At 34.6% G+C, this 25,613-nt stretch overlaps 1 protein-coding gene across 40 annotated transcripts in view; it reads right to left on the minus strand.

The window, feature by feature from the left end:
- The window catches only part of LOC140159281 (uncharacterized), a 137,879-nt gene that overhangs the window by 35,040 nt on the left and 77,226 nt on the right, over positions 1-25,613 (minus strand). For 25 of the 40 annotated variants that reach the window (XM_072182826.1, XM_072182783.1, XM_072182765.1 and 22 more), the window contains 15 exons: positions 24,338-24,451; positions 23,525-23,635; positions 20,696-20,809; positions 19,609-19,722; positions 19,119-19,232; positions 18,196-18,306; positions 14,537-14,650; positions 13,478-13,591; positions 12,497-12,610; positions 10,992-11,105; positions 7,608-7,721; positions 7,043-7,156; positions 6,582-6,695; positions 4,687-4,797; positions 377-490 (listed from right to left, as the gene is read on the minus strand). In XM_072182826.1, coding sequence (XP_072038927.1) covers positions 377-490; positions 4,687-4,797; positions 6,582-6,695; positions 7,043-7,156; positions 7,608-7,721; positions 10,992-11,105; positions 12,497-12,610; positions 13,478-13,591; positions 14,537-14,650; positions 18,196-18,306; positions 19,119-19,232; positions 19,609-19,722; positions 20,696-20,809; positions 23,525-23,635; positions 24,338-24,451 — 1,701 coding nt within the window. The remainder of the gene's footprint in view (positions 1-376; positions 491-4,686; positions 4,798-6,581; positions 6,696-7,042; positions 7,157-7,607; positions 7,722-10,991; positions 11,106-12,496; positions 12,611-13,477; positions 13,592-14,536; positions 14,651-18,195; positions 18,307-19,118; positions 19,233-19,608; positions 19,723-20,695; positions 20,810-23,524; positions 23,636-24,337; positions 24,452-25,613) is intronic. The other 15 variants (XM_072182972.1, XM_072182964.1, XM_072182967.1 and 12 more) reach the window with 14 other exon arrangements.

The following is a 25,613-nucleotide window of genomic DNA, read 5'->3' on the forward strand; positions in this document are numbered from 1 at the left end:
TATTTTCCATACCATATTGACACTGAACCCAATAACAAATTTATCATACCTTTAAGTCATTCTAAAAATTCAAAAATCAATGTTTTAAATCATTTTAATCCTTAAAAGTACATAAAGCTGTTTCAATAATTTATTGTAATGCACCCACCCTTTGTTCATGTAGTGGGTCGATCCAAAAGACATTATCCACAACCTAGTATGACAACGTGCACTTCGTTCAGGGCTGACAGCCGCGCACCATATGGGCTTACTGACCTAACACAGAATATCCAGAATTAACAGTAAAAGGATGTTTACAACATTTACTTACTTTATGGTATGATAACAACAATTACCATATCATGTCACCAAATTGTTTTTAGCTTTTGCAACTTACTAGTGTTACAGTTGGTTCCGGTCCATCCCGGTTGGCACTGACAAGTATATCCATTGATTCCATCTATGCACTGAGCACCATTTTGACACGGATTTGGGCTGCATTCATCAATATCTAAAAATAAACAAAAGGTACTTTATAAACATTGTTACCTTTCTCATGTAACCACATATCACTGGCTGTCATCACATACAGCACCATTTCATTAATAGTTGGGGTTCATTTTAATGCCATATATCAACCCCTGGTATCACCCAAACATTTAAATGCTGTTGGTTGCATGCTTAATGCCAACTTGATCAAAAGAATAACCTAATTTTTTAATGCAAATGAACAAAATAATGACTGTCATCAGTTTACATAAAAATGGCTTTGGGCCTGACTTAAGACTTGCTAATACAATAAAAAAGGTTGTGGTATAAGGACTAGCCCTTAAGGGCTGGGGTATGAACGTTTGGACAGTATTTATTGTGGGACATTAGAGCACATCAGACATATCGAATAGCATTCTGAATTATGAAGAATGTCATTCTGATATCAAATAATTTTGATTTTTTGAAATTCGCAATTCAATACACATTTTATGGCAAATCATTAAAATTGATATTTTTGATATTTAACAGTACTTGAAGTAAACTTTATAAATCTGATGATTTATACTTAAAGTGTATGTAGGTGGGATGAAAAGCCGACGATCAATTGAAAATTTTGACCTTTTCGTATTGAAGATATGGATTTTTTTTTTTTAAAACACCAAAAAAAATTAGGTCTTTTTGGGAAAAAAATCCATATCTTCAATATGATAGGTCAAAATTTTCAATTGACCGTCGGCTTTTCCTCCCTGCTACATACACTTTAAGAATATGTCATTAGATTTATATAATTTACTTCGAGGACTGTTATATATCAAAAATTTGAAAAATTTTATAATTTGTCATAACATTTGTATTATATTGCTATCTTCAAAAAATGATTATTTAATATCAGAAAGACATGCTTCAGTATTCAGAATGCAATTCGATAGGTCTGAGGTGCTCTCATGTCCCACAAAAAATACTGTCGAAACTTAATAAACGCTTCATTTTAGATCCCTTAACTTGACACTCAGCTCAATAAGTGGATCCTGGATTACTCTATCGGAAATCAGTTTGTACCAAAATTCTTTTCCACAAGGTAATAGGCGTATTGCATAACAGTAGATACAGCACAGAAGTTAATCCATGATCTCCTGTGTTATGCAATTTGCATATTGTAATGTGAAGGAAATCCAGTACAAATCGACAGAAACCCAGAATCCATGTATAGACAGACATACTCTGACAACACTACTTAACCCCATGGGCACTTCCAGCCAAATTATCTGCCTCTAAAAACTATTTTGATTGGTTACAATGAGGGGTATATCATGTATAGTAGAGCCAATCAGAGGTATTAATAATAATAGTCAGTAGGGTTGCAGAGATTAAGCTTAAAATTGGTCAGAGATCTAAGCTGTGATTACATCATGTAATTAACCAATCAGGGGCTCTGTAAGAAAGGCAGTAGTGCCCATGGGGTTAAATCAAAACATCAGTGATCATGGTGAAACAACACTTTGTAACATCAAATACAAATGAAATGTGCAAAGGCCAATATATTTATGAACGTGTATTACTTCTTGGGAGATAAATTAGACAAAATGATGCACGCATGCTGATGTTGATGCGTCTATAATGCACGAGCCCCAAAATAAATTTGGTCTTGATAGGTGTTGTCATCACAGCAGTTTCAAACTATTTCACTGCACAATAAAGGTGTCCCTAAAATAGTATACCAAAATCATTTAATACCCTTCCCCCAAACTACCAAAAATGTAAAAATGTCTTGCCTTCTTTTGGCTTATCAAATATTGCTAGTCCACCCCATTTTTACTCTCCCAAAGGCACATGACTAATTGTTCTGCCCTTAAAAAATACATTTTACAAGAACATATTGTACCTTACATAATAGGTTATGCTCGCTATAATTTCACTTCTTTCTATGTATGCCTCTGGACGAAACGAGGAGAAAAATTCAGAAACCAATAAAAGGATCACGTTGGAGAGAACAAGTCTTTAGGGTTATTGGTTTAGGGTTAGATAAAGGGTTAGGATATAGGATTAGGATATTAGGGTTAGGATGTAGGGTTGGATTTATGGCTACACAGGATTAAGGTTAGGCAAAGATAGATCTCCAAACAATAAGTACCCATGTTTTCATGCTTTTTCAAAGTTTTATCTCACTAACACAATAAAAAAATAATCCTTATATTACAATTTTTGGTATTACAATTTTTGGTTTTCTATCTGAACTTTGAATTGACAATGCAATGTAAACATGGAACTCATCATTGTGAGATGATTTTGAGCCTTTAATTATAATGTCATTATTCTGGGCTATAGAGAAAATCAATAGAATGTGTTTAGCATGAAGCAGCCATTCAAATCTGTTTCACATAAATGTTCTTGCTCTCACACTATGATATAATATACAAGCAGAAACAAAGTCAATGAAAACACAACGATACAGTGTAATGATGTATATTTATACATAGCGGTGAATGTAAGAATGCAAATTAAACTTCTACGCTACTACAATTTGGTTCAACCAGCGTCTTCAGCGGATGTTATTGTTCTGAAGACTTGATGTTGCTAGTAATGTTCCAGTTCCAGAGCAGCAATTAAGAAGTACATTGACAGGAATAAAGGACACCAGATTGAATTGGAAAGCACACAGGGTGTTGGAGAGGAAATCAAAGGACTTCCCTCATAGGGTCTTAAAAGCAGTCCATAAAAGAACAAAAAGACCTAGACTGAACCGTGACACAGGGTCAGACCTAGACTGAACCGTGACACAGGGTCAGACCTAGACCCTGTCTGGGACAACCTCCTGAGCTCCCAGAATCAAGAAGGTACCACAACATCTACATCAGCGACACTATCAGAAGTATCTCAACATCAATAGCAACAACAAATCTTTAGAGCAATAACATCCACTGAAGATGCTGGTTGAGCCGAATAAAGCTCTCTGGTAGGAGTACCAAATTTTAGTAGCATAATTGTGAGTGGACACTATGAACAGTGCAAAATGTATGTGAAGGTCGTATTCATAGGTGTCTCAATTAGGCGCGACATGTTTCTCATTTAATAGCGTTTAAACCAATGAATAATCCTAGTGCTGAAGAGGATAATAATCTTCTCCATATAGAATCATTAAATAGCTCTAGTCTTTGTTTGCTTTGGCTAAATCCTGTTCAAGTGGTGGGTTACAATTGCATTGTATTTTGTCTAGGTATGTATAACCAACAATAACAATGTGAGGACATTCCTGAACATCGTTGACTTGGGGATGATTTGAAATGACCGCCAATTATGACTTTATTACCAGCAACATGTAGAACCGAAAAAAGGTACCATTTTGTTAAAGGAGCAGATTTCAACAAACCATAACCCCGCTTTTTGATATCGTTTGAAGTCAAATGATATACTATTTTAAAGCTTATGATATATATTTTCTAAACACGAAATAAAACAAAATTGACCGGGGCCGACTTTACGGCTGGTTCGTAGTGTCCAGTCACAATTTTAATTTGCTTTCTATCTAGTGGTTATATTTAAATGAAGTATTCAAAACTAGAATAGTCATTAAAAGCCTGTAATCTTAGATATATTTGTGCAAAAAGTAGAACTGATAAATATTTGAAAACTTGTCATAAGTCAAAGAGCTAGAAAATCAAAAGTAAAAACAATGCAACAAAATTCCTTTTGTAAAAAAAAACACACAACAAGTACCTTATTATTACAATTATCACAAACTTACAACATAACGCAAATAACATAACATTATCTGCACTGAGTCCTTGTGCAAATATTTATTACTGCACATTATTGGACTCAAATAAGAGTGTGATGGTTAAAATCTTTTTCTATTTGTGCAAAAATCAACATCAAATTCATGCAAAAATGTTAAAACTAAAAGGCTTTAAAAATTATGTGATATTTTTACAAAAATTCAAGTTAATATGCCAACTTCTATCAAAATAGCCTTAAAATGTCAAATAATCATAAACTACCCAAATGGTTTGAAACTATTCCAACCAGGAACAATTTAATTGCTCTGACGAATGTGAACAACAATGTGAACAGTTTGCACAGTCAAAGGTGAAAGTGACACCAGTTACAACTTTTAGTTACAACTTTTTACGCCATATAATTAGCAATGGTGTGACACACTGTTGTGATGAAATGGCTGTTGAAATACAATCATATATTATAAAACTTGTCGAATCTTACTTTCACAAAAATCGCCTGTCCATCCAAACCGACAGAAGCAAGTACATACGTTTGTGCCAATAACAAGTGTGCCACTATTTTCGCAAGGATTTGGGAGACAAGTATTTATATCTAGAAGCAATGAATTCAATATGAAGACCTGAGCATATTATATAGCTAGCTGGTAGACTCCCTGCAGTTTGAAGCATGCTAGTCCCTGTCAATTTGGTACCACCTTCAGTAACATCAAGGATTGTTAAATATTTGCCTCACTACTCTGATATAGTTTTTCTCGTATCTAATTGAGAGTGCGTTTACACAGGTTGCGTCACCAGCGTACAGAAAAATCAACCTTCTATTGTCTGTATACCTTTCTTGAATCAGTAATTCAGGTATTGTTTTTTTATTGTATCTCTAAATGTAATGATGAGAAGTTTATAAACGTATACATTTTCAGAAAGGAAATGAAGCAAGGAATCCAACTAGCATAACAGAAAATTTCACAATTCAATTTTACTTTACTGACTCGAGGAAGGTATTTTGACTATACATTCATTCAAATTTATTCGGCAAAATCGACAAGAACAATAAGTATAATCAATCACACAAATCATCACCAATTTAGAATACATGAAATACATGGATACAAGCAAAGACACCAAAAAGCTGAAATGCCAGGATAACCCATAAAGACTAGCTGCAAATGTGTAAACTTATTTCCAATGGGGTCCAACATAAAGACAAGACGGTGCCTGGGACGGAGGACAAAATAAGCAAAAAGGACTGAAAGGAACAGGTTACACAAATGCAGCTGACTCTTGGGTTAACGCACTTCTGGCAAGGTGTTTTTTTATGGCATATTTAAAAGTATTTTTGTCAATAATAGATTTGATTTGGGATGGCAAATTGTTCCAGTCAAGTGTGGATTGGTAGAAAAAAGACTTTTTGGTGTAAGATCCTACTCTCGGGACATGAAAATTTGAAGCACTAGACCTAGTGGTATGATTATGAACATGAGATATTTTTGTAAAGAATTGATTAAGATAAGACGGGCCCAGTGAGTGAAAAATATTAAACATGTGATTTAGCCTTAATTGTCTAGCCCTGTTTTGGGTATCAAGCAGTTTGACAGTGTCCAAATTGATTTGACCAACATGATCTCTTGAGGATAAGTTCAAAATAAAACGAACCATTTTGTTTTGAGTGATTTGAAGCTTACGTTGACTTTCCTTTGATAAACCAGTAAACCAGGAGGTGCTACAATAATCTAAATGACACTGCAATAATGCAGAGCAGAGATTTTTTCGTTTCTTTTGGTTGAAATATTGCGTGTGTCTATATAAAAATTTGAGCCTGCCAATAGCTTTCTTAACAAGAGAATCAACCATAACTTCACCAGATAGATGTTGGTCTAGTGTGACACCAAGGTATTTTAAGGATGGGACAGGATTAATTTTTTTTCAGTTTTCTGTGCGAACCAAATAAAATCAGCTCGGTTTTACTAACATGTAATGATAATTTATTGTTAATAAGCCAGTTGTTACAGGAACTCAAATCCATGCTTAGTTCCATGCTCATACGCATGCGTATACGCCCCATGGGATTATGTTAGCGTGCACGATGCAAAACAGCCAATTTTAACATGTCATTACCCCCACTTGAGACAAGAAACACTCTAGTCTCCAATGATCAACAAAACATGTTTCAATTTGAATTTGCTCATGCTTACTTCAAAAAACATGTATAAATTACACAAAATTACACAAGGAACTTCTTCAGTAAGTGTTTAATGTCCATCCAGGGTTGACTGCCAGAATTAATCCCATATGCACAACAAGCCAAATTATTGGCCTTTAAGAACTTCTTTGATTATGCAAATGATTATATCATGTATAATTAACCATAGAGTAACTGACCTGTTTGACAGTTGACACCAGTCCATCCAGGTAGACAATTACATGTGTATCCATTAATTCCATCAACACATACAGCTCCATTCAGACATGGGTTCGGGTTACATTCATCAATATCTGGAAAGACAAAGCCACAACAATTTGTTATTTGACTAGTCAAATCAACATCTTTGAGAAAGATATCTAGATTTCATATCAAAAGTATATTTTGGAGTAAGATGTGCACTTATCACATTGTTTCATAATAATTGATTTTGATTTTGACAAACATATCAAATTTTCTATCTGCTGGATCTGTCGCAGCACCGTAAGTTTGAAAAAACTGTGGCTACTGAGGGGTCCAAGGTTTGAATCTCCGGGGTGCCAAGTAACTTCTTTGTTCATCTTGTGTCCTTTTTTGTTGTTGCTATTGATGTTGAGATACTTCTGATAGGGTAAATAAGAATAAAATAAAATTGCCATACTCGTTTCACAGTTAGGTCCAGTCCATCCAGGTTGACAATTACATGTGTGGCCATTAATGCCATCAATGCAAATGCCACCATTTAAGCATGGGTTAGGGCTGCATTCATCAATATCTGGAAAAAAAAGAGTATATGTAGTCACACAGATCCCATTAGAGTATTTTTCATTATTTACCACATTGTATTTTCCATACCACATTGACACTGAACCCAATAACAAATTTATCATACCTTTAAGTCATTCTAAAAATTCAAAAATCAATGTTTTAAATCATTTTAATCCTTAACAGTACATAAAGCCGTTTCAATAATTCATGGTAATGCACCCACCCTTTGTTCATATAGTGTGCTGATCCAAAAGACATTAAAGGACAATATACACGACCTAGTATGACACAGTGCACTGTGTGAAGGGCTGATAGCCACTTACCATATGCGCTTAATGACCTAATACAGAACATCCAGAATTAATGGTATCTTTAATGTTTACAACATTTATTTACTTCATGGTATGTTAACAACAATTAATCATGTCACCAAATTGTTTTTAGCTTTTACAACTTACTAGTGCTACAGATTGTTCCAGTCCATCCTGGTTGGCACTGACAAGTATATCCATTGATTCCATCTATGCACTGAGCACCATTTTGACACGGATTTGGGCTGCATTCATCAATATCTAGAAATAAACAAAAGGTACATTATAGGCCTAAACATTGTTGCTTTTTTTTTTAATGTAACCACATATCACTGGCTGCCATCACATACAGCACTATTTCATCAACAGTTGGGGTTCATCATGCTTTATATCAACCACACCTCTGAATGCAGTTAATTGCATGACTAATATTAATGCTAACTTGATCAAAAGGATAACCCAATGAACAAAATAACGACTGAAATCAATTTACATAAAAATGGCTTTGGGGCCTGACTTAAGACTTACAAATACAATTTTTAAAAAAAGGTTGTGGTATAAGGACTAGCCCTTAACTCCACACTCAGCTCAATAATGGATCCTGGGTTTATCAGTTTGTACCAAAATTCCTTCCCACAAGGTAATAATAGACGTATAGCATAATAATAGATACAGCTCAGAGGTTAATTCATCTCCTTTGTTATACAAATTGCATATTGTAATGTGAAGTAAATTCAGTACAAATCGACATCTGGTAGAGAAACCCAGAATCCATGTATAGATAGACATACCCTAATGACACTACTTAACCCCATGGGCACTATCAGTCAAATTATCTGCCTCTAAGCACTATTTTGATTGGTTATGAGGGGTATTTCATGTATTGAGCCAATTATAAGAATAATCAGTACAGCTTAAGGGGATTAAGCTTATAATTTGTTAGAGATCGAAAAGCACTATTTTGATTGGTTACTCAGATAATTACATCATGTAATTAACCAATCAGGGGCTCTGTAAGAAAGGCAGTAGTGCTCATGGGGTTAAATTAAAACATCAGTGATACAAATGAAACAGCATTTTGTAACATCAAATACAAATGAAATGTGCAACTGAAGGGCTGTGTAATAATTGTGCTCCAGGGGAGGGCAACATTTTCAAATGGCATGCCGCAAATGTGATTCCCTTTCTTATATACAATAAATACTTGTCTGCACCTTCTGCACATGCCAAATTATCCAAACCTTACATTATTGTCTTGATAGGTATTGTCATCATATCATCTTGAAACTATTTCACTGCTCAATATTTAAAGGTGTCCCTAAAGCTGTATGCCAAAAATCATTTAATACCCTTCAAACTACCAAAAATCTCTTGCTTCTCCCTTCAAATATTGCTAGTGTCCCCATTTGTACCCTCCCAAAGGCACATGACTATTGCATTGCCCCTAAATGTACATTTTGTATCTTACAGGTATCCTTGATAGAATTTCACTTCTTTCTATATATGTCTCCGGACAAAACAGGCAAAATCCAGCAGCCACTAAAAGGATCACATTGGTGAGGAAGAGTCTTAAGGGTTATTGATTTTGGTTAGATTTAAGGTTAGGATGTAGGATTAGGTTTATGAGTACAGAATAGGGTTATGGTGTAGGGTTAGGTTTATGGCTACATAGGAATAAGGTTAGACAAAGATAAATATCTCCGAACAATAAGTGCCCATGTTTTCATGCTTTTTCAAAGTTTTACCTCACTAACACAATTAAAAAATATTTTAATCTAATTTCCTTATTTTACACTTTCCGGTATCCATGAACTTTGAATTGGCTCTAAATATCTCAATGCAAAAGTCCTATTGACAATGCAATGTATACATGGAACTTATCATTGTGAGATGATTTTGAGCCTAATCACATGAGAGCAAGAGCATCTTGTGTCCACAGGCAAACAGTAGCTGCTATTTGCATTATTACAATGAACCAACTTTGTCGGAGTAAATGTCATTATTCTGCGTTATAGAGAAAAATCATCAGTTTATAATGCTCTGCACAAAGAATGTGTTTATCATGAAGCAGCCATTCAAATCTATTTCGCATAAATGTTCTTGCTCTCACACTAAGATATAATATAAAAGCAGAAACAAACAAACAACATACAATACAGTGTAATGATGTATATTTATACATAGCGGTGAATGTAAGAACGTAAATTAAACTTCTACGCTACTAGAATTTTGTACATTAACAGGAGGGCTTTCACTGGTTCAACCAGCCTCTTCAGCAGATGTTATTGTTCTGAAGATTTGTTGTTGCTAGTAACATTCCAGTTCCAGAGCAGCAATTGACAGGAATAAAGGACATTGACAGGAATAAAGGACACCAGATTGATTGGGAGAGCACCAAGGTGTTGGAGAGGAAATCAAAAGACCTCACATCAGAACTAAAAGACCTAGACTGAACTGTGACAAAGGGTCAGACCTTAAACTGTCTGGGACAAACTCCTGACCAAACGGAATCAAGGGAGTACCACAGCATCTTCTTGCTTCATGTCAGCTACATCTGCAACACTATCAGAAGTATCTACAACATCACTAGCAACAACAAATCTTCAGAGCAATACATCCGCTGACACCACCGGTTGAACAAGTTAAAGCGCTCCGGTGTGAGTACCAAATTTTTAATCAGTTTAAGATGGCACATGACCCAGCTTTTTTTACTAAATGTCAATAATTTGTTTCAGAAATGACATATTCAAGTTGTGGCAACATTCACTAAAGCTACCACACATTTGCCAAAAATTTTGTATACTTTTTGATCTTTGTCTCCTTTGGGGACCCATGTACTTTTCCAAATGTCATGTGTCATCTTATAGTGGATGGACAATAGTAGCGTAGAAGTTTAATTTGCTTTCTATCTAACAATATTGTGGTTATGTTTAAATGAAGTATTCAAAATGACTAAAAGAATAGTTATTAAAAGCCCATATTCTTAGATATAATTGTGCAAAAGTAGTACTGATAAATATTTAAAAACATGTCACAACAACTAGAGCTAGAAAAAATCAAAAGTAAAAACAATATAACAACATTCCTTCTGCAACAACAAAAAATTTTTAAAAAGTAGCTTATTATTACAATTATCACAAACTTGCAACATGGATCAAAATTTGTTCCTATTTGTGCAAAAATTAACATCAAATTCATGCAAAAATGTAGAAAGTAAACAGGTTTAAAAATTATAATATGATTTTTTTACAGAAATTCAAGTTAATATACCAACTTGTTTCAAAATAGCCTTAAAATGTCAAATATTATTATCATAAACTACCCAAATAGTTTGAAACTATTCCAACCAGGAACAATTATTTAATTGCTCTGACGAATGTGAACAACAATGTGAACAGATTGAAAGTGACACCAGTTACAACTTTTAGTTACAACTTTTTACGCCATATAATTAGCAATGGTGTGACACACTGTTGTGATGAAATGGCTGTTGAAATACAATCATATATTATAAAACTTGTCAAATCTTACTGGTTTCACAAAAATCGCCTGTCCATCCAAACCGACAGAAGCAAGTACATACGTTCGTGCCAATAACAAGTGTGCCACTATTTTCGCAAGGATTTGGGACACAAGTACTTAAATCTAGAAACAATGAATTCAATATGAAGACCTGAGCATATTATATAGCTAGATGGTAGACTAACTGCAGTTTGAAGCATGCCTGTCCCTGTCAATTTGGTACCACCTTCAGTAACATCAAGGATTGTTAAATATATGCCTCACTACTCTGACATAGTTTTTCTTGTATCAAGTTGAGTGTGCCATCAGTGCGTTTACACGGGTTGCATCACCAGTATACAGAAAAATCAACCTTCTTTGTTTGTATACCTTTCTTGAATTTGATTTGATTTTTATTGATCTCTAAATGTAATGATGAGAACAATATAAAAGTATACATTTTCAGAAAGAAAATGAAGCAAGGAATCCAACAGGCATAACAGATTCATGCAAAAATGAACAGGTTTTGAGAAAATCTCATAATTTGATTTTACTGACTCAAGCAAGGTATTCAGACTATATGCATGTGTATACACCCTGTGGGATCAGGTTAGCACGCACAATGCAAAACAACCAATGCAAATTTTAACTGTCATTACTCCATGTCATTACTCCCAATTGGGACAAGAAATACTCCAATGATCAACAAAACATGTTTCAATTTGAATTTACTCATGCTTACTTCATAAAACATGTATAAATTACACAAAATTACACAAGGAACTTCTTCTGTAAGGCTGCGTTCACATAGAAGTATACGGTATACGGTATTCGCTATACGAAATACTCTCATTCGATCAGGCTGAGTTCATATAGGCGTATACTATGTGAACTCAGCCTGATCGAATGAGCGTATTTCGTATAATGAATAGTGAGTAGGTCAGTTTACCAATTTTCTTCGTCTAATCAAATGCTTGTAACTTTACTTCTTGAGGTCACATTGCATTGAATGAGGTGTCATAATGTGCAAAATTAGATAGTGCATCTATTACAAAAAAAAATGAATTTACCCACATATGGTTTAGTTTTAAAATTAGGACGGTATACGCTGCACTAAAATCGAGCATGCACGATTCCCACTATACTATACTATACGCAGGTATACGGCCTTTTCGAATAGTGCCTATGTGACCCAGTACTATGAAATTACCTTGCCCGATTTAGGCTATACGCATGCACCTGCAAAACGTGCACCGTATACCCGAATAGTATACTTCTATGTGATCGTAGCCTTATGTGACCCGGTACTATGGAATTGCCTTGCTCGATTTGAGCTATACGCGTGCACCTGCAAAACGTGCACCGTATACCCGAATAGTATACTTCTATGTGAACGCAGCCTTAGGGTTTAATGTCCATCCAGGGTTGTCTGTTTGAATTAACCCAATACGCACAACCGGCTGAATTATTGGCCTTAAGAACAACTTTGATTATGCAAATGATTATATCATGTTATTAACCATAGAGTTACTTACCTGTTTGACAGTTGACACCAGTCCATCCAGGTAGACAATTACATGTGTATCCATTGATTCCATCAACACATGCAGCACCATTCAGACATGGGTTGGGGCTACATTCATCAATATCTGGAAAGACAAAGCCAAAGCATATTTTTGATTAATGAGTTTGTCAGATTGTTTCATAATAATCGATGGTCTTTCGACAAACATTAAATTTTCTAACTGCTGGATCTGTCGCAGCACCATAAGTTTGACACTTCCAGTGTATTTCTTAGTGTTTCTCCAAGAGATTTCCACGGTGTTGCATATCATAAAGCATCAACATATCATACTCTTATTGGAAATAGCCTGGATACCAGTTAAAAGGTCTGTTGGTAACAGTATAGCAAATCTCATTATTTTTCATGTGATATGGAAAATAAAGTTCATAGTTTTGCCATGTTGTTGTAATAACACATGCTTAATGGCCTAGGCAAGCAAGCTAAGAAATCATCCATGGTAAAAATGGCATAACCTATTACTACTGAGTTTTTCAAGATCAGAAATCTCACTTTGGTTGTTGTGCAATTACACCCACTAGGAAACGAATCATCAAGTGAGTACAAGTTGGATCTACTTTGTACAATAGCTGCTACATTATGAATTCACAGATCAAAAAGGCCTAATTGAATAAACATATTATGCACAAGCATAATTATTTTGCTTACTAATCCTAACTATATAAAATCTTACAATGCAAAACCACTGCAAATACATGCATCCCACATGCCATAATGCAATCACCGCAAGTCATATATATGCACGCTTTTGTTGGCCAGGTCAGTGAACGAACCGTGGCTACTTGTAGGTGATCTTATGCTTGGCACCTGAGGGGTCCAAGGTTTGAATCCCCAGGGTGCCAAGTAACTTCTTTGTTCATTTCTTGTTCCTTCTTTCCTTTCCTACAGCCAAATTAGCATTAGGGTTAATAAGAATAAAATAAAATTGCCTTACTAGTTTCACAGTTAGGTCCGGTCCATCCAGGTTGACAATTACATGTGTAGCCATTAATGCCATCAATGCAAATGGCACCATTTAAGCATGGGTTAGGGCTGCATTCATCAATATCTGAAGTATTAAATCAGAATGTGTGTATGTTAGTTTTTCACACACAACCATTTGGATCTGTTTGGGGCATTCAGATACAAATCAATACCTACTCCTTCCATATAGTTTCTTTCCTAAAAAAGAAAATAGTGTGACCTTCCCAAAGTATGAGGAGTGCATGCCATATGAAGATTGTGGAATGACCTATTTAGCCAAAGTGGAATGATTTTGCAAGTTAAAAAAAAAAGGTAATTTGCAACAAAAAAAAACACATCCAAGCTTACTTGAAAGATTGGTCTGCCAGTTTTTTGAAGAAGATCACTATCAGACCAAAAGTGCTAAGCAAGCTCAGTTTGGCCCACTACAGACAAAGTTCGATATCCAAATATTGCCAATTCTAGAACCCACATAAATGTCAGGAAAATAGTACAAAAGTAGCACACTGGAAGTTATGAAAATCACTGTGCACGTAGCAGACCAACAAAACCAAACATATAAAAAAACAGCCGATCCTTCGAACAGATAAACTGCACTTCTTCAGGGACAACAAAAAATAAAAGCACACAACAAAAACTACATGCCATAGTTTAAAAACAAATTCAAGTCAAAAACTGAAGGCAAGTTCAAATTGAACTCAGTAGCAAACAAGACAACAGCTGTGTCTTAATGTTATGAAAGCAAGTTCACTATGGATTCACCATTACACACCTTTCCTTTAAAGTACATAAAGCTGTTTCAATAATTTAGTGTAATGCATCCACCCTTTGTTCATGTAGTAGACCGATCCAAAAGACATTAAAGGACAATATACCCGATACACGACCTAGTATGACACTGTGCATGCAGGGCTGATAGCCGCAAACCATATGCGTATCTTTGATGTTTACAACATATATTTACTTCATGGTATGATAACAACAATTAACATATCAAGTCACCAAATTGTTTTTAGCTTTTGCAACTTACTAGTGTTACAGTTGGTTCCGGTCCATCCCGGTTGGCACTGACAAGTATATCCATTGATTCCATCTATGCACTGAGCACCATTTTGACATGGATTTGGGCTGCATTCATCAATATCTAGAAATAAACAAAAGGTACTTTATAAACATTGTTACTTTTTTTTTATTACACATAGAGCACCATTACATCAACAGTTGGGGTTCATTTCAATGCCTTTATGCCTACTATTAATGCCAACTTGATCAAAAAGATAACCTAATGAACAAAATAACGATTGAAATCAAATTACATAAAAATGACTTTGGGGCCTGACTTATGACTTACAATGAAAAAAGGTTATGGTATAAGGACTGGATAATTATCAAGCACAAATCACATGGTTTTATTTGAAACAAACTCATATTGATCATAAAAACAGCCAGCTCTCAACACACGATATTTTGTATTATTGGGACGTCATTGCACTGGACAATTTTGGAGTCCGGGAATTATAAATATCGCATGTTGAGAGACGACTGTATTAATTCGTTTTTATAGTCAATATGGGTTTATTTCAAATAAAATCATGTGATTGATAATTAGTTTTCTAACATATAAGGCATAATGTTGTGATTGGTGGAGACATCCTTTAACTCAGCTCAATAAGTGGATCTTGAGTTTATCTACCAAAAGTCAGTTTGTGCCAAAATTCCTTCCCACAAGGTAATAATAGGCGTATTGCATAACAATAGATTCAGCTCAGAAGTTAATCCATCTCCTTTGTTATGCAATAGCATATTGTAATATGGAGGAAATTCAGTACAAATCGACAGAAACCCTAAATCCATGTATAGACAGACATAATATAATGACACTACTTAACCCCATGGGTACTATCGGCCAAATTATCTGCTTCTTAAGCACTATTTTGATTGGTTACAATAAGGGGTATATCATGTATTGAGCCAATCAGAGATATTATAAGAATAGTCAGAAGGGCTAATGGTCAGAGATCTAAAAGCTCTATTTTGATTGGTTACTCAGATGATTATATAACGTAACTAACCAATCAACGGCTCTGTAAGAAAGGCAGTAGTACCCATGGGGTTAAATCAAAAACATCGGTAATATAACTGAAACAGTACTTTGTAACATCAACTATAAATAAAATGTGCAACTGAAGAGCTGTGTGATAATTGTGCTCCAGAGGAGGGCAACATTTTCAAATGGCATGGCGAAAATGTGATTCCTCCTTCTCATATACAAAAAAAACTTTTCTGCACCTTCTGCAGTTGTCAAAATATCCAAATCTTAAATGGTCTTGATAGGTGCTGTCATCATAACATTTTCAAACTATTTCACTGCACAAATATCATATGCCAAAAATCATTCAATACCCTTCCACCGATTTCAACCTGCCAAAAATATCTTGCTTCTTGGTTAATCAAATGTTGCTAGTCCACCCCGTTTTTACTCTTGCAAAAGCATAATTGAACTGCCCTTAAAAGTGCATATTACAAATACATTATGTACCTTACAAACAGGTTGTGCTCGATATCATTTCACTTTTTCTGGACGACACAAAGAGCAAAATTCAGTGGCCAATAAAAGGATCATGTTGAAAAGAACAAGTCTTAAGGGTAATTGGTTTAGGGTTAGATTCAGGGTTAGGATGTAGGATTAGGTTTATGGCTACAGATTTGGGTTAGGATGTAGGGTTAGGTGTATGGCTAAATATGATTAAGGTTAGACAAAGATAAATATCTCCAAACAATTAGTACACATGTTTTCTTGCTTTTTCAAAGTTTTACTTCACAAACACAATTAAAAAATAAATCATCCTTTCCTTATTTTACACTTTTCGGTATCCATGTAGGCTTTGAATTGGATCTAAATAGCTCAATACAATAGACCTATATGACAAAGCAATGTATACATGAAACTAATTATTGTGAGATGATTTTGAGCCTAAAATTATCACATGAGTGCAAGAGCATCTTGTATCCACGGGTAAACAGTATTTGCATTATTACAATGAACCAACTTTGTCAGAGTAAATGTCATTATTCTGGGTTATATAGAAAATGAACAGTTTATAATATGCTGCACAAAGAATGTGTTTAGCATGGAGCAGCTATTCAAATCTGTTTCACATAAATGTACTTGCTCTCACACTATGATATAATATACAAGCAGAAATAAACTAAGTCAATTAAAAGAAAAAGAAAACATAACAATACAGTGTAATGATGTATATTTATACGTAGCGGTGAACGTAAGAATGCAACTTCTACGCTACTACGATTTTGTTCATTAACAGGAGGGCTTTCACTGGTTCAACCAGTGTCTTCAGCAGATGTTGTTGTTCTGATGATTTGATGTTGCTAGTAATGTTCCAGTTCCAGAGCAGCAATTAAGAAGTACATTGACAGGACACCAGATTGATTGGGAGAGCACCAAGGTGTTGGAGAGGAAATCAAAGGACTTCTCTCATAGGGTCTTGAAAGCAATTCACATCAGAACTTAATGACCTAGACTGAACCGTGACACAGGGTCAGAATTTGACCCAGTCTGGGACAACCTCCTGACCTCCCAGAATCAAGAAGGTACCACTACATCTACATCTGCAACACTATCAGATGTATCTCAACATCACTAGCAACAAATCTTCAGAGCAATATATCCGCTGGCACTACTGGTTGAGCAAGCGCTCCAGTGCTAGCAACAAATTTTATTCAGTATGAGATGGCACATGACCCAGTTTTGTTTTGTTTTACTTAAATGTCAATAATTTGGTTTCAGAAATGACATTGTTGTGGCAACATTCACAAAAGCTACCACACATTTTCCAAAACTTTTGTATACCATTTGATCTTTGTCTCTTTTGGGGACCTGTGTACTTTTCCCAAATGTCATGTACAATCTCATAGTGGGCGGACTATAGTAGCGTAGAAGTTTAATTTGATTTCTATCTAACAATATTGTGGTTATGTTTAAATGAAGTATTCAAAATGACTTATAGAATAGTTATTAAAAAACCAGTATTCTTAGATATAATTGTGCAAAAAGAAGTACTGATAAATATTTGAAAACATGTCACAAGAACTAGAGTTAGAAAAATAGAAAATAAAATACAACAAAATTACTTCTGTAACAAAAAAAGAAAAAAAGTACCTTATTATTACAATTATCACAAACTTACAACATAACACAAATAACATTATCTGCATTGAGTCCTTGAGCAAATATTTATTACTGCATTTTATTGGACTCAAATAAGAGTGTGATGGATCAAAATCTATTTCTATTTGTGAGAAAATCAACATCAAACTCATGCAAAAATGTTGAAAGTAAACAGGTTTAAAAAATTATAATGTGATATTTTAACAGATATTCAAGTTATTAATATACCAACTTGTTTCAAAATAGTCTAAAATGTCAAATATTATTATCATAAACTACCCACATAGATTGAAATTATTCCAACCAGGAACAATTTCATTGCTCTGACGAATGTGAACAATGTGAACAGTTTGCACAGTCAAAGGTGAAAGTGACACCAGTTACAACTTTTAGTTACAACTTTTTACGCCATATAATTAGCAATGGTGTGACACACTGTTGTGATGAAATGGCTGTTGAAATACAATCAATGTTGCTGAATAAAACTTGTCAAATCTTACTGGTTTCACAAAAATTGCCTGACCATCCAAGCCGACAGAAGCAAGTACATCCATTCATGCCAACAAGCATGCCATTATTTTCACAAGGATTTGGGAGACAAGTATTTATATCTAGAAAAAATGAATTAGATATGAAGACCTGAGCATATTATATAGCTAGATGGTAGACTCCCTGCAGTTTGAAACATGCAGGTCCCTGTCAATTTGGTACCACCTTCAGTAACATCAAGGATTGTTAAATATTTACCTCACTCCTCTGATAGTTTTACTCGTATCAAGTTGAGAGTGCCATCAGTTCGTTTACACAGGTTGCGTTGTCAGTATACAGAAAAATCACCCTTCTATATTCTGTATACCTTTCTCGAGTCGGTAATTTAGGTATTATTTTTTATTGTATCTCTAAATGTAATGATGAGAAGTATATATAATACATTTTCGGAGAAATGAGCAAGGAATCCAACTAGCACAACATATTTCTGCAAAAATTAAGTTATCGAGAAAATCTCAAAATTTGATTCTACTGACTCGAGGAAGGTATTTGGACTATACGCATGTGTATACACTCCATGTGATTAGGTTAGTGCGCTCGATGCAAAACAGCCACTGCAAATTTCAACATGTCATTATCCCCACTCGAGACAAGAAACACTCATGATCAACAAAACATATTTCAATTTGAATTTACTCATGTTTATTTCATAAAACATGCATATATGAATTTACTCATGTTTATTTCATAAAACATGCATAAATTACACAAAAATTACACAAGGAACTCCTTTACACAAGGAAGTGTTTAATGTCCATCCAGGGTTGACTGTTTGAATTAACCCATAAGCACAAGCAGCCAAATAATTGGCCTTTAAGAACTACTTTGATTATGCAAATGATTATATCATGTTATTAACCATAGAGTAACTTACCTGTTTGACAGTTGACACCAGTCCATCCAGGCTGACAATTACATGTGTATCCATTAATTCCATCAACACATGCAGCACCATTCAGACATGGGTTGGGGCTACATTCATCAATATCTGGAAAGACAAAGCCACAACAATATGTTATTTGACTATTAAAATCAACATCTTTGAGAAAGATATCAAGAGTATCAAAAGTATATTTTGGAGTAAGATGTGCAATTATCAGATTGTTTCATAATAATTGATTTTGATTTTGACAAACATATCAAATTTTCTATCTGCTGGATCTGTCGCAGCACCGTAAGTTTGAAAAAACTGTGGCTACTGTTAGGTGATCTTGTGCTTGGCACAATAAAAGGGGTCCAAGGTTTGAATCTCCGGGGCGCCAAGTATCTTCTTTGTTCATCTTGTGTCATTTCTTGTTCCTTCTTTCCTTTCTGATAGCCAAATTAGCATTAGGATTAATTAGAATAAAATAAAATTGCCTTACTTGTTTCACAGTTGGGTCCAGTCCATCCCAGTTGACAATTACATGTGTAGCCATTAATGCCATCAATGCAAATGGCACCATTTAAGCATGGGTTAGGGCTGCATTCATCAATATCTGAAGTTTAAAAAAACCCAGAATATGTGTAGTCAGTATGTCAGTTTTTCACACACAACCATTTGGATCTGTTTGGGTCATTTAGATACAAATCAATACCTACTCCTTCCATATAGTTTCTTTGCTAAAGAAGAAAACAGTGTGACCTTCACAAAGCATGAGGAGTGCATGCCATATGAAGATTGTGGAATGGCAAGTAAAAAAAAAATTGGTAATTTGCACACAAAAAACACGCATCCAAGCTTACTTGAAAGATTGGTCTGCCAGTTTTTTGAAGAAGATCACTATCAGACCAAAGGTGCTAAACAAGCACATACATTTTGTTTGTGGTTCATAAACATGTACAAAATTTCATTCAAGGCACACACACATTAATGCAAGCAAATTTATATTATGCAACGCATGTAGAATTTTCACATAATACTCATTGCACATAGTGTCTTATTCTATATAAATTGAAATTTATCTGAGATAATATCAATCAGTAATATTAATTGTGCTATTATTTTCCCAGCTGTCTTTTAACCTCATCTGTTCCTTTGGATCTTTTGATGTGTTGTAAGAGGCGATATATGCAGCGAAGTGTCATTCAAGGTAAAGTCAAAGTAGTATTTTATAACGCTGATCTCATTAGGATATTTTCCATACCATATTGACACTGAACCCAATAACAAATTTATCACACCTTTAAGTCATTCTAAAAATTTATGTTTTAAATCATTTTAATCCTTAAAAGTACATAAAGCTGTTTCAATAATTTAGTGTAATGCACCACCCTTTGTTCATGCAGTGGGCCAATCCAAAAGACATTAAAGGACAATATACCTGACCTAGTATGACACTGTGCATGCAGGGCTGATAGCTGCAAACCATATGAGTATCTTTGATGTTTACAACATATATTTACTTCATGGTATGATAACAACAATTAACATATCAAGTCACCAAATTGTTTTTAGCTTTTGCAACTTACTAGTGTTACAGTTGGTTCCGGTCCATCCCGGTTGGCACTGACAAGTATATCCATTGATTCCATCTATGCACTGAGCACCATTTTGACACGGATTTGGGCTGCATTCATCAATATCTAGAAATGAACAAAAGGTACATTATAAACATTGTTACTTGTAACCACATACCACTGGCTGTCATCAACAGTTGAGGTTCATTTTAATGCCTTTATATCAACCAAACATTTAAATGCAGCTGTTTGCCTATTATTAATGCCAACTTGATCAAAAGAATAACCTAGTTTTTTTTAACACAAATGAACAAAATAACAACTGAAATCAATTAACATAGAAATGGCTTTGAGCCTGACTTATAAATACAATCAAAAAGGTTGTGGTATAAGGATTAGCCCTTAACTTTTAAAACTCTACCAGAAGTCATTTTGTACTGAAATTCAGTTCAAATCGACATCCGGTAGAGAAATCCAGAATCTGTGTACATACATACATACCCTAATGACACTACTTAACCCCATGGGCACTACCAGTCAAATTATCTGTCTCTAAGAACTATTTTGATTGGTTACAATGAGGGGCATATCATGTATTGAGCCAATCAGCGGTATTAATAAGAATAGTCAGTAGGGTTGCAGGGGATTACACTAAAAATTGGTCATAGATCTAAAAGCTCTATTTTAATTGGTTACTCAGATGATTATATCGTGTAATTAACCAATCAGGGGCTCTGTAAGAAAGACAGTAGTGCCCATGTGGTTAAAACAAATCAAAACATCAGTGATACAAACAAACAGCACTTTGTAACATCAAATACAAATGAAATGTGCAACTGAAGGCCTGTGTAATAATTGTGCTCCAGGGGAGGGCAACATTTTCAAATGGCATGCCTCAAATGTGATTCCCCCTTCTCATATATATACCAAAAATACATACCTGCAACTTCTGCAAATGCCAAATTATCCAATGTTTAAAATGGTCTTCATAGGTGCTGTTATTGTAACATTTTCAAACTATATTTCATTGCACAATATTTAAAGGTGTCCCTAAAATTGTATGCCAAAAATCATTCAATACCCTTCCCCAATTTCAAACTACCAAATCTCTTGCTTCTTTGCTTCTTGCTTCTTTTGGCTTATAAAATATTGCTGGTCCACCCCCATTTTTACTCTCCCAAAGGCACTTGACTATTGCACTGCCCTTAAAAAGTGCATTTTACGAATACATTTGTACCTTACATACAGGTTGTGCTCCATAGAATTTCACTTCTTTCTATGTATGTCTCTGGACGAAACATGGAGCAAAATTTAACAACCAATAAAAGGATCACGTTGGAGAGAACAAGTCTTTAGGGTTATTGGTTTAGGGTTAGATTTAGGGTTAGGATGTAGGATTAGGTTTATGGCTACATAGGATTAAGGTCAGGCAAAGATAAATATCTCCAAACAATAAGAACACATGTTTTCATGCTTTTCAAAGTTTTACTTAAATTTCCTTATTTTACACTTTTCGGTATCCATCTGAACTTTGAACTGGCTCTAAATATCTCAATGCAAAAGTCCTATTGACAATGCAATGTATACATGAAACTTATCATTGTGAGATGATTTTGAGCCTAATCACATGAGAGCAAGAGCATCTTGTGTCCACAGACAAACAGTAGCTGCTATTTGCATTATTACAATGAACCAACTTTGTCGGAGTAAATGTCATTATTCTGGGTTATAGAGAAAACCAACAGTTTATGTGCTGCACAAAGAATGTGTTTAGCATGAAACAGCCATTCAAATCTATTTCACATAAATGTTCTTGCTCTCACACTAGTATGATATAGGGCCCAATATATAAGCAGAAACAAACAAAGGAAAAAAAACATAACATTACAGTGTAATGATGTATATTTATACGTAGCGGTGAACGTACGAACACAAATTTAATTTCTACGCTACTACAATTTTGTACATTAACAGGAGGGCTTTCACTGGTTCAACTAGTGTCTTCTGCAGATGTTATTGTTCTGAAGATTTGATGTTGCTAGTAATGTTCCAGTTCCAGAGCAGCAATTAAAAAGTTTTGTATACCATTTGATCTTTGTCTCCTTTGGCGACATGTGTACTTTTCCAAATGTCATGTGTCATCTTATAGTGGATGGACTATAGTAGCATAGAAGTTTAATTTGCTTTCTATCTAACAATATTGTGGTTATGTTTAAATGAAGTATTCAAAATGACTTATAGAATAGGTATTAAAAGCCTGTATTTTTAGACATAATTGTGCAAAAAGTAGTGCTGATTAATATTTAAAAATAGGTCACAAGTCAAATAACTAAAGCTAGAAAAATCAAAAGTAAAAACAATGCAACAAAATTCCTTCTGTAACAAAAACAAACCACACAAAAAGTACCTTATTATGACAATTATTACAATTATCACAAACTTACAACATAACACTTAACATTATCTGCACTAAGTCCTTGTGCAAATATTTATTACTTCACTTTATTGGACTCAAATAAGTGTGTGAAAATCATGCAAAAATGTAAAATTATAATGTGATTTTCAAGTTAATATACCAACTTGTTTCAAAATAGCCTTAAAATGTCAAATATTATTATCATAAACTACCCAAATGGTTTGAAAATATTCCAACCAGGAACAATTTAATTGCTCTGACGAATGTGAACAACAATGTGAACAGTTTGCACAGTCAAAGGTGAAAGTGACACCAGTTACGACTTTTAGTTACAACTTTTTACGCCATATAATTAGCAATGGTGTGACATATTCTTGTGATGAAATGGCTGTTGAAATACAATCAAACTTGTCATCAAATCTTACTGGTTTCACAAAAATCGCCTGCCCATCCAGACCGACAGAAGCAAGGACATCCGTTGATGCCAACAAGTATGCCACTATTTTCGCAAGGATTTGGGACACAAGTATTTGAATCTAGAAACAATGAATTAGATATGAAGACCTGAGCATATTATATAGCTAGCTGGTAGACTCCCTGCAGTTTGAAGCACGCTGGTCCCTGTCAATTTGGTACCACCTTCAGCAACATCAAGGATTGTTAAATATTTGCATCACTACTCTGTTATAGTTTTTCTCGTATCATCAGTACGTTTACACAGGTTGCGTCACCAGCATACAGAAAAATCACCCTTCTATAATCTGTATACCTTCCTCCAGTCAGTAATTTAGGTAGCTTTTTTATTATATCTCTAAATGTAATGATGAGATTGTAATAAACCAATACATTTTCAGAAAGAAAATGAAGCAAGGAATCAAACTGCAGAAATGAACAGTTTCTATGAAAATCTCAAAATTTGATTTTACTTTACTGACTTGAGGAAGGTATTTGGACTATACGCATGTGTATACACCCTGTGGGATTAGGTTAGCGCGCGTACGATGTAAAACAGCCAATGCAAATTTTAACTGTCATTACTCCCGCTTGAGACAAGAAACACTCTAGTCTCCAATGACCAACAAAACGTGTTTCAATTTGAATTTGCTCATGCTTACTTCATAAAAATGGGTAAATTACACAAGGAACTCCATAGGCACAACCAGCCAAATTATTGGCCTTAAGAACAACTTCGATTACGCAAATGATTATATCATGTTATTAACCATAGAATAACTAACCTGTTTGACAGTTGACACCAGTCCATCCAGGTAGACAAATACATGTGTATCCATTAATTCTATCAACACATACAGCACCATTCAGACATGGGTTGGAGCTACATTCATTAATATCTGTAAAGACAAAGCCACAACAATTTGTTATTTGACTACACAAATTAACATCTTTAAGAAAGATATCAAGATATCATATCAAAAGTATATTTTTAATTAAGATGTGCATTTGTCAGATTGTTTCATAATAATTGATGGTATTTTGACAAACATATCAAATTTTCTAACTGCTGGATCTGTCGCAGCACCATAAGTTTCTGACGAGGACATTTCTCACATCAGGTGCAGGTGGAGACCCATTTTCTTTTTATCCAATCAATGATTTCCACGGTGTTGCATATCATAAATACGGAGCCCCTGAAGTGACATATTCATTTAGTTTTGTATGTTAAAAATATTTTTTGGGATAATAAAATTATCCCGGGATAAGATCTCGAGATAATAAAATTATCTCAAGATAATAAAATAATCCGGAGATAATAAAATTATCTCGAGATAATTTGAGATAAAAAAATTATCTCAAGATAATAAAATTATCTTGATTATCTCGAGATAATAAAATTATCTCGAGATAATTTCCAAAAAAAAAATTCTCCGTAGTAAAGCATCAACATACCATAAAGTACTCTTATTGGAAATAGCATGGATACCAGTTAAATAAAAGGTCTGTTAATAACAGTATAGGAAATTTCATTATTTTTAATGTGATATGGAAAATAAAGTTGATCGTTAATAGTGTCCTTTTTGCTCCTTCGTTCCTTGCTATAGTCAAATTAGCATTAGGGTTAGTAATAATAAAATAAAATTGCCTTACTAGTTTCACAGTTAGGTCCAGTCCATCCAGGTTGACAATTACATGTGTAGCCATTAATGCCATCAATGCAAATGCCACCATTTAAGCATGGGTTAGAGCTGCATTCATCAATATCTGAAGTTTAAAAAAAGAGTATGTCAGTTTTTCACACACAAGCATTTTGATGTTTGGCCCATTCAGATACAAATCAATACCTACTCCTTCAGTTTCATTGCTAAAGAAGAAAATAGTGTGTCCTTCCCAAAGCATGAGGAGTGCATGAAATCATATTTAATCCATATAGCAAATTTTAGTACACACCCACAGCTAGAGATACCACTACTAAACTGGCACCATTGGGTCACAGACACATTTATAAAGGGGCCAGTTGATAAACCCCTTTTTTCTATATATATAGCCTATTGTTGA

This window comes from Amphiura filiformis, chromosome 1 (assembly GCF_039555335.1).
Source record: "Amphiura filiformis chromosome 1, Afil_fr2py, whole genome shotgun sequence".
NCBI classification, from domain to species: Eukaryota; Metazoa; Echinodermata; class Ophiuroidea; order Amphilepidida; family Amphiuridae; genus Amphiura; species Amphiura filiformis.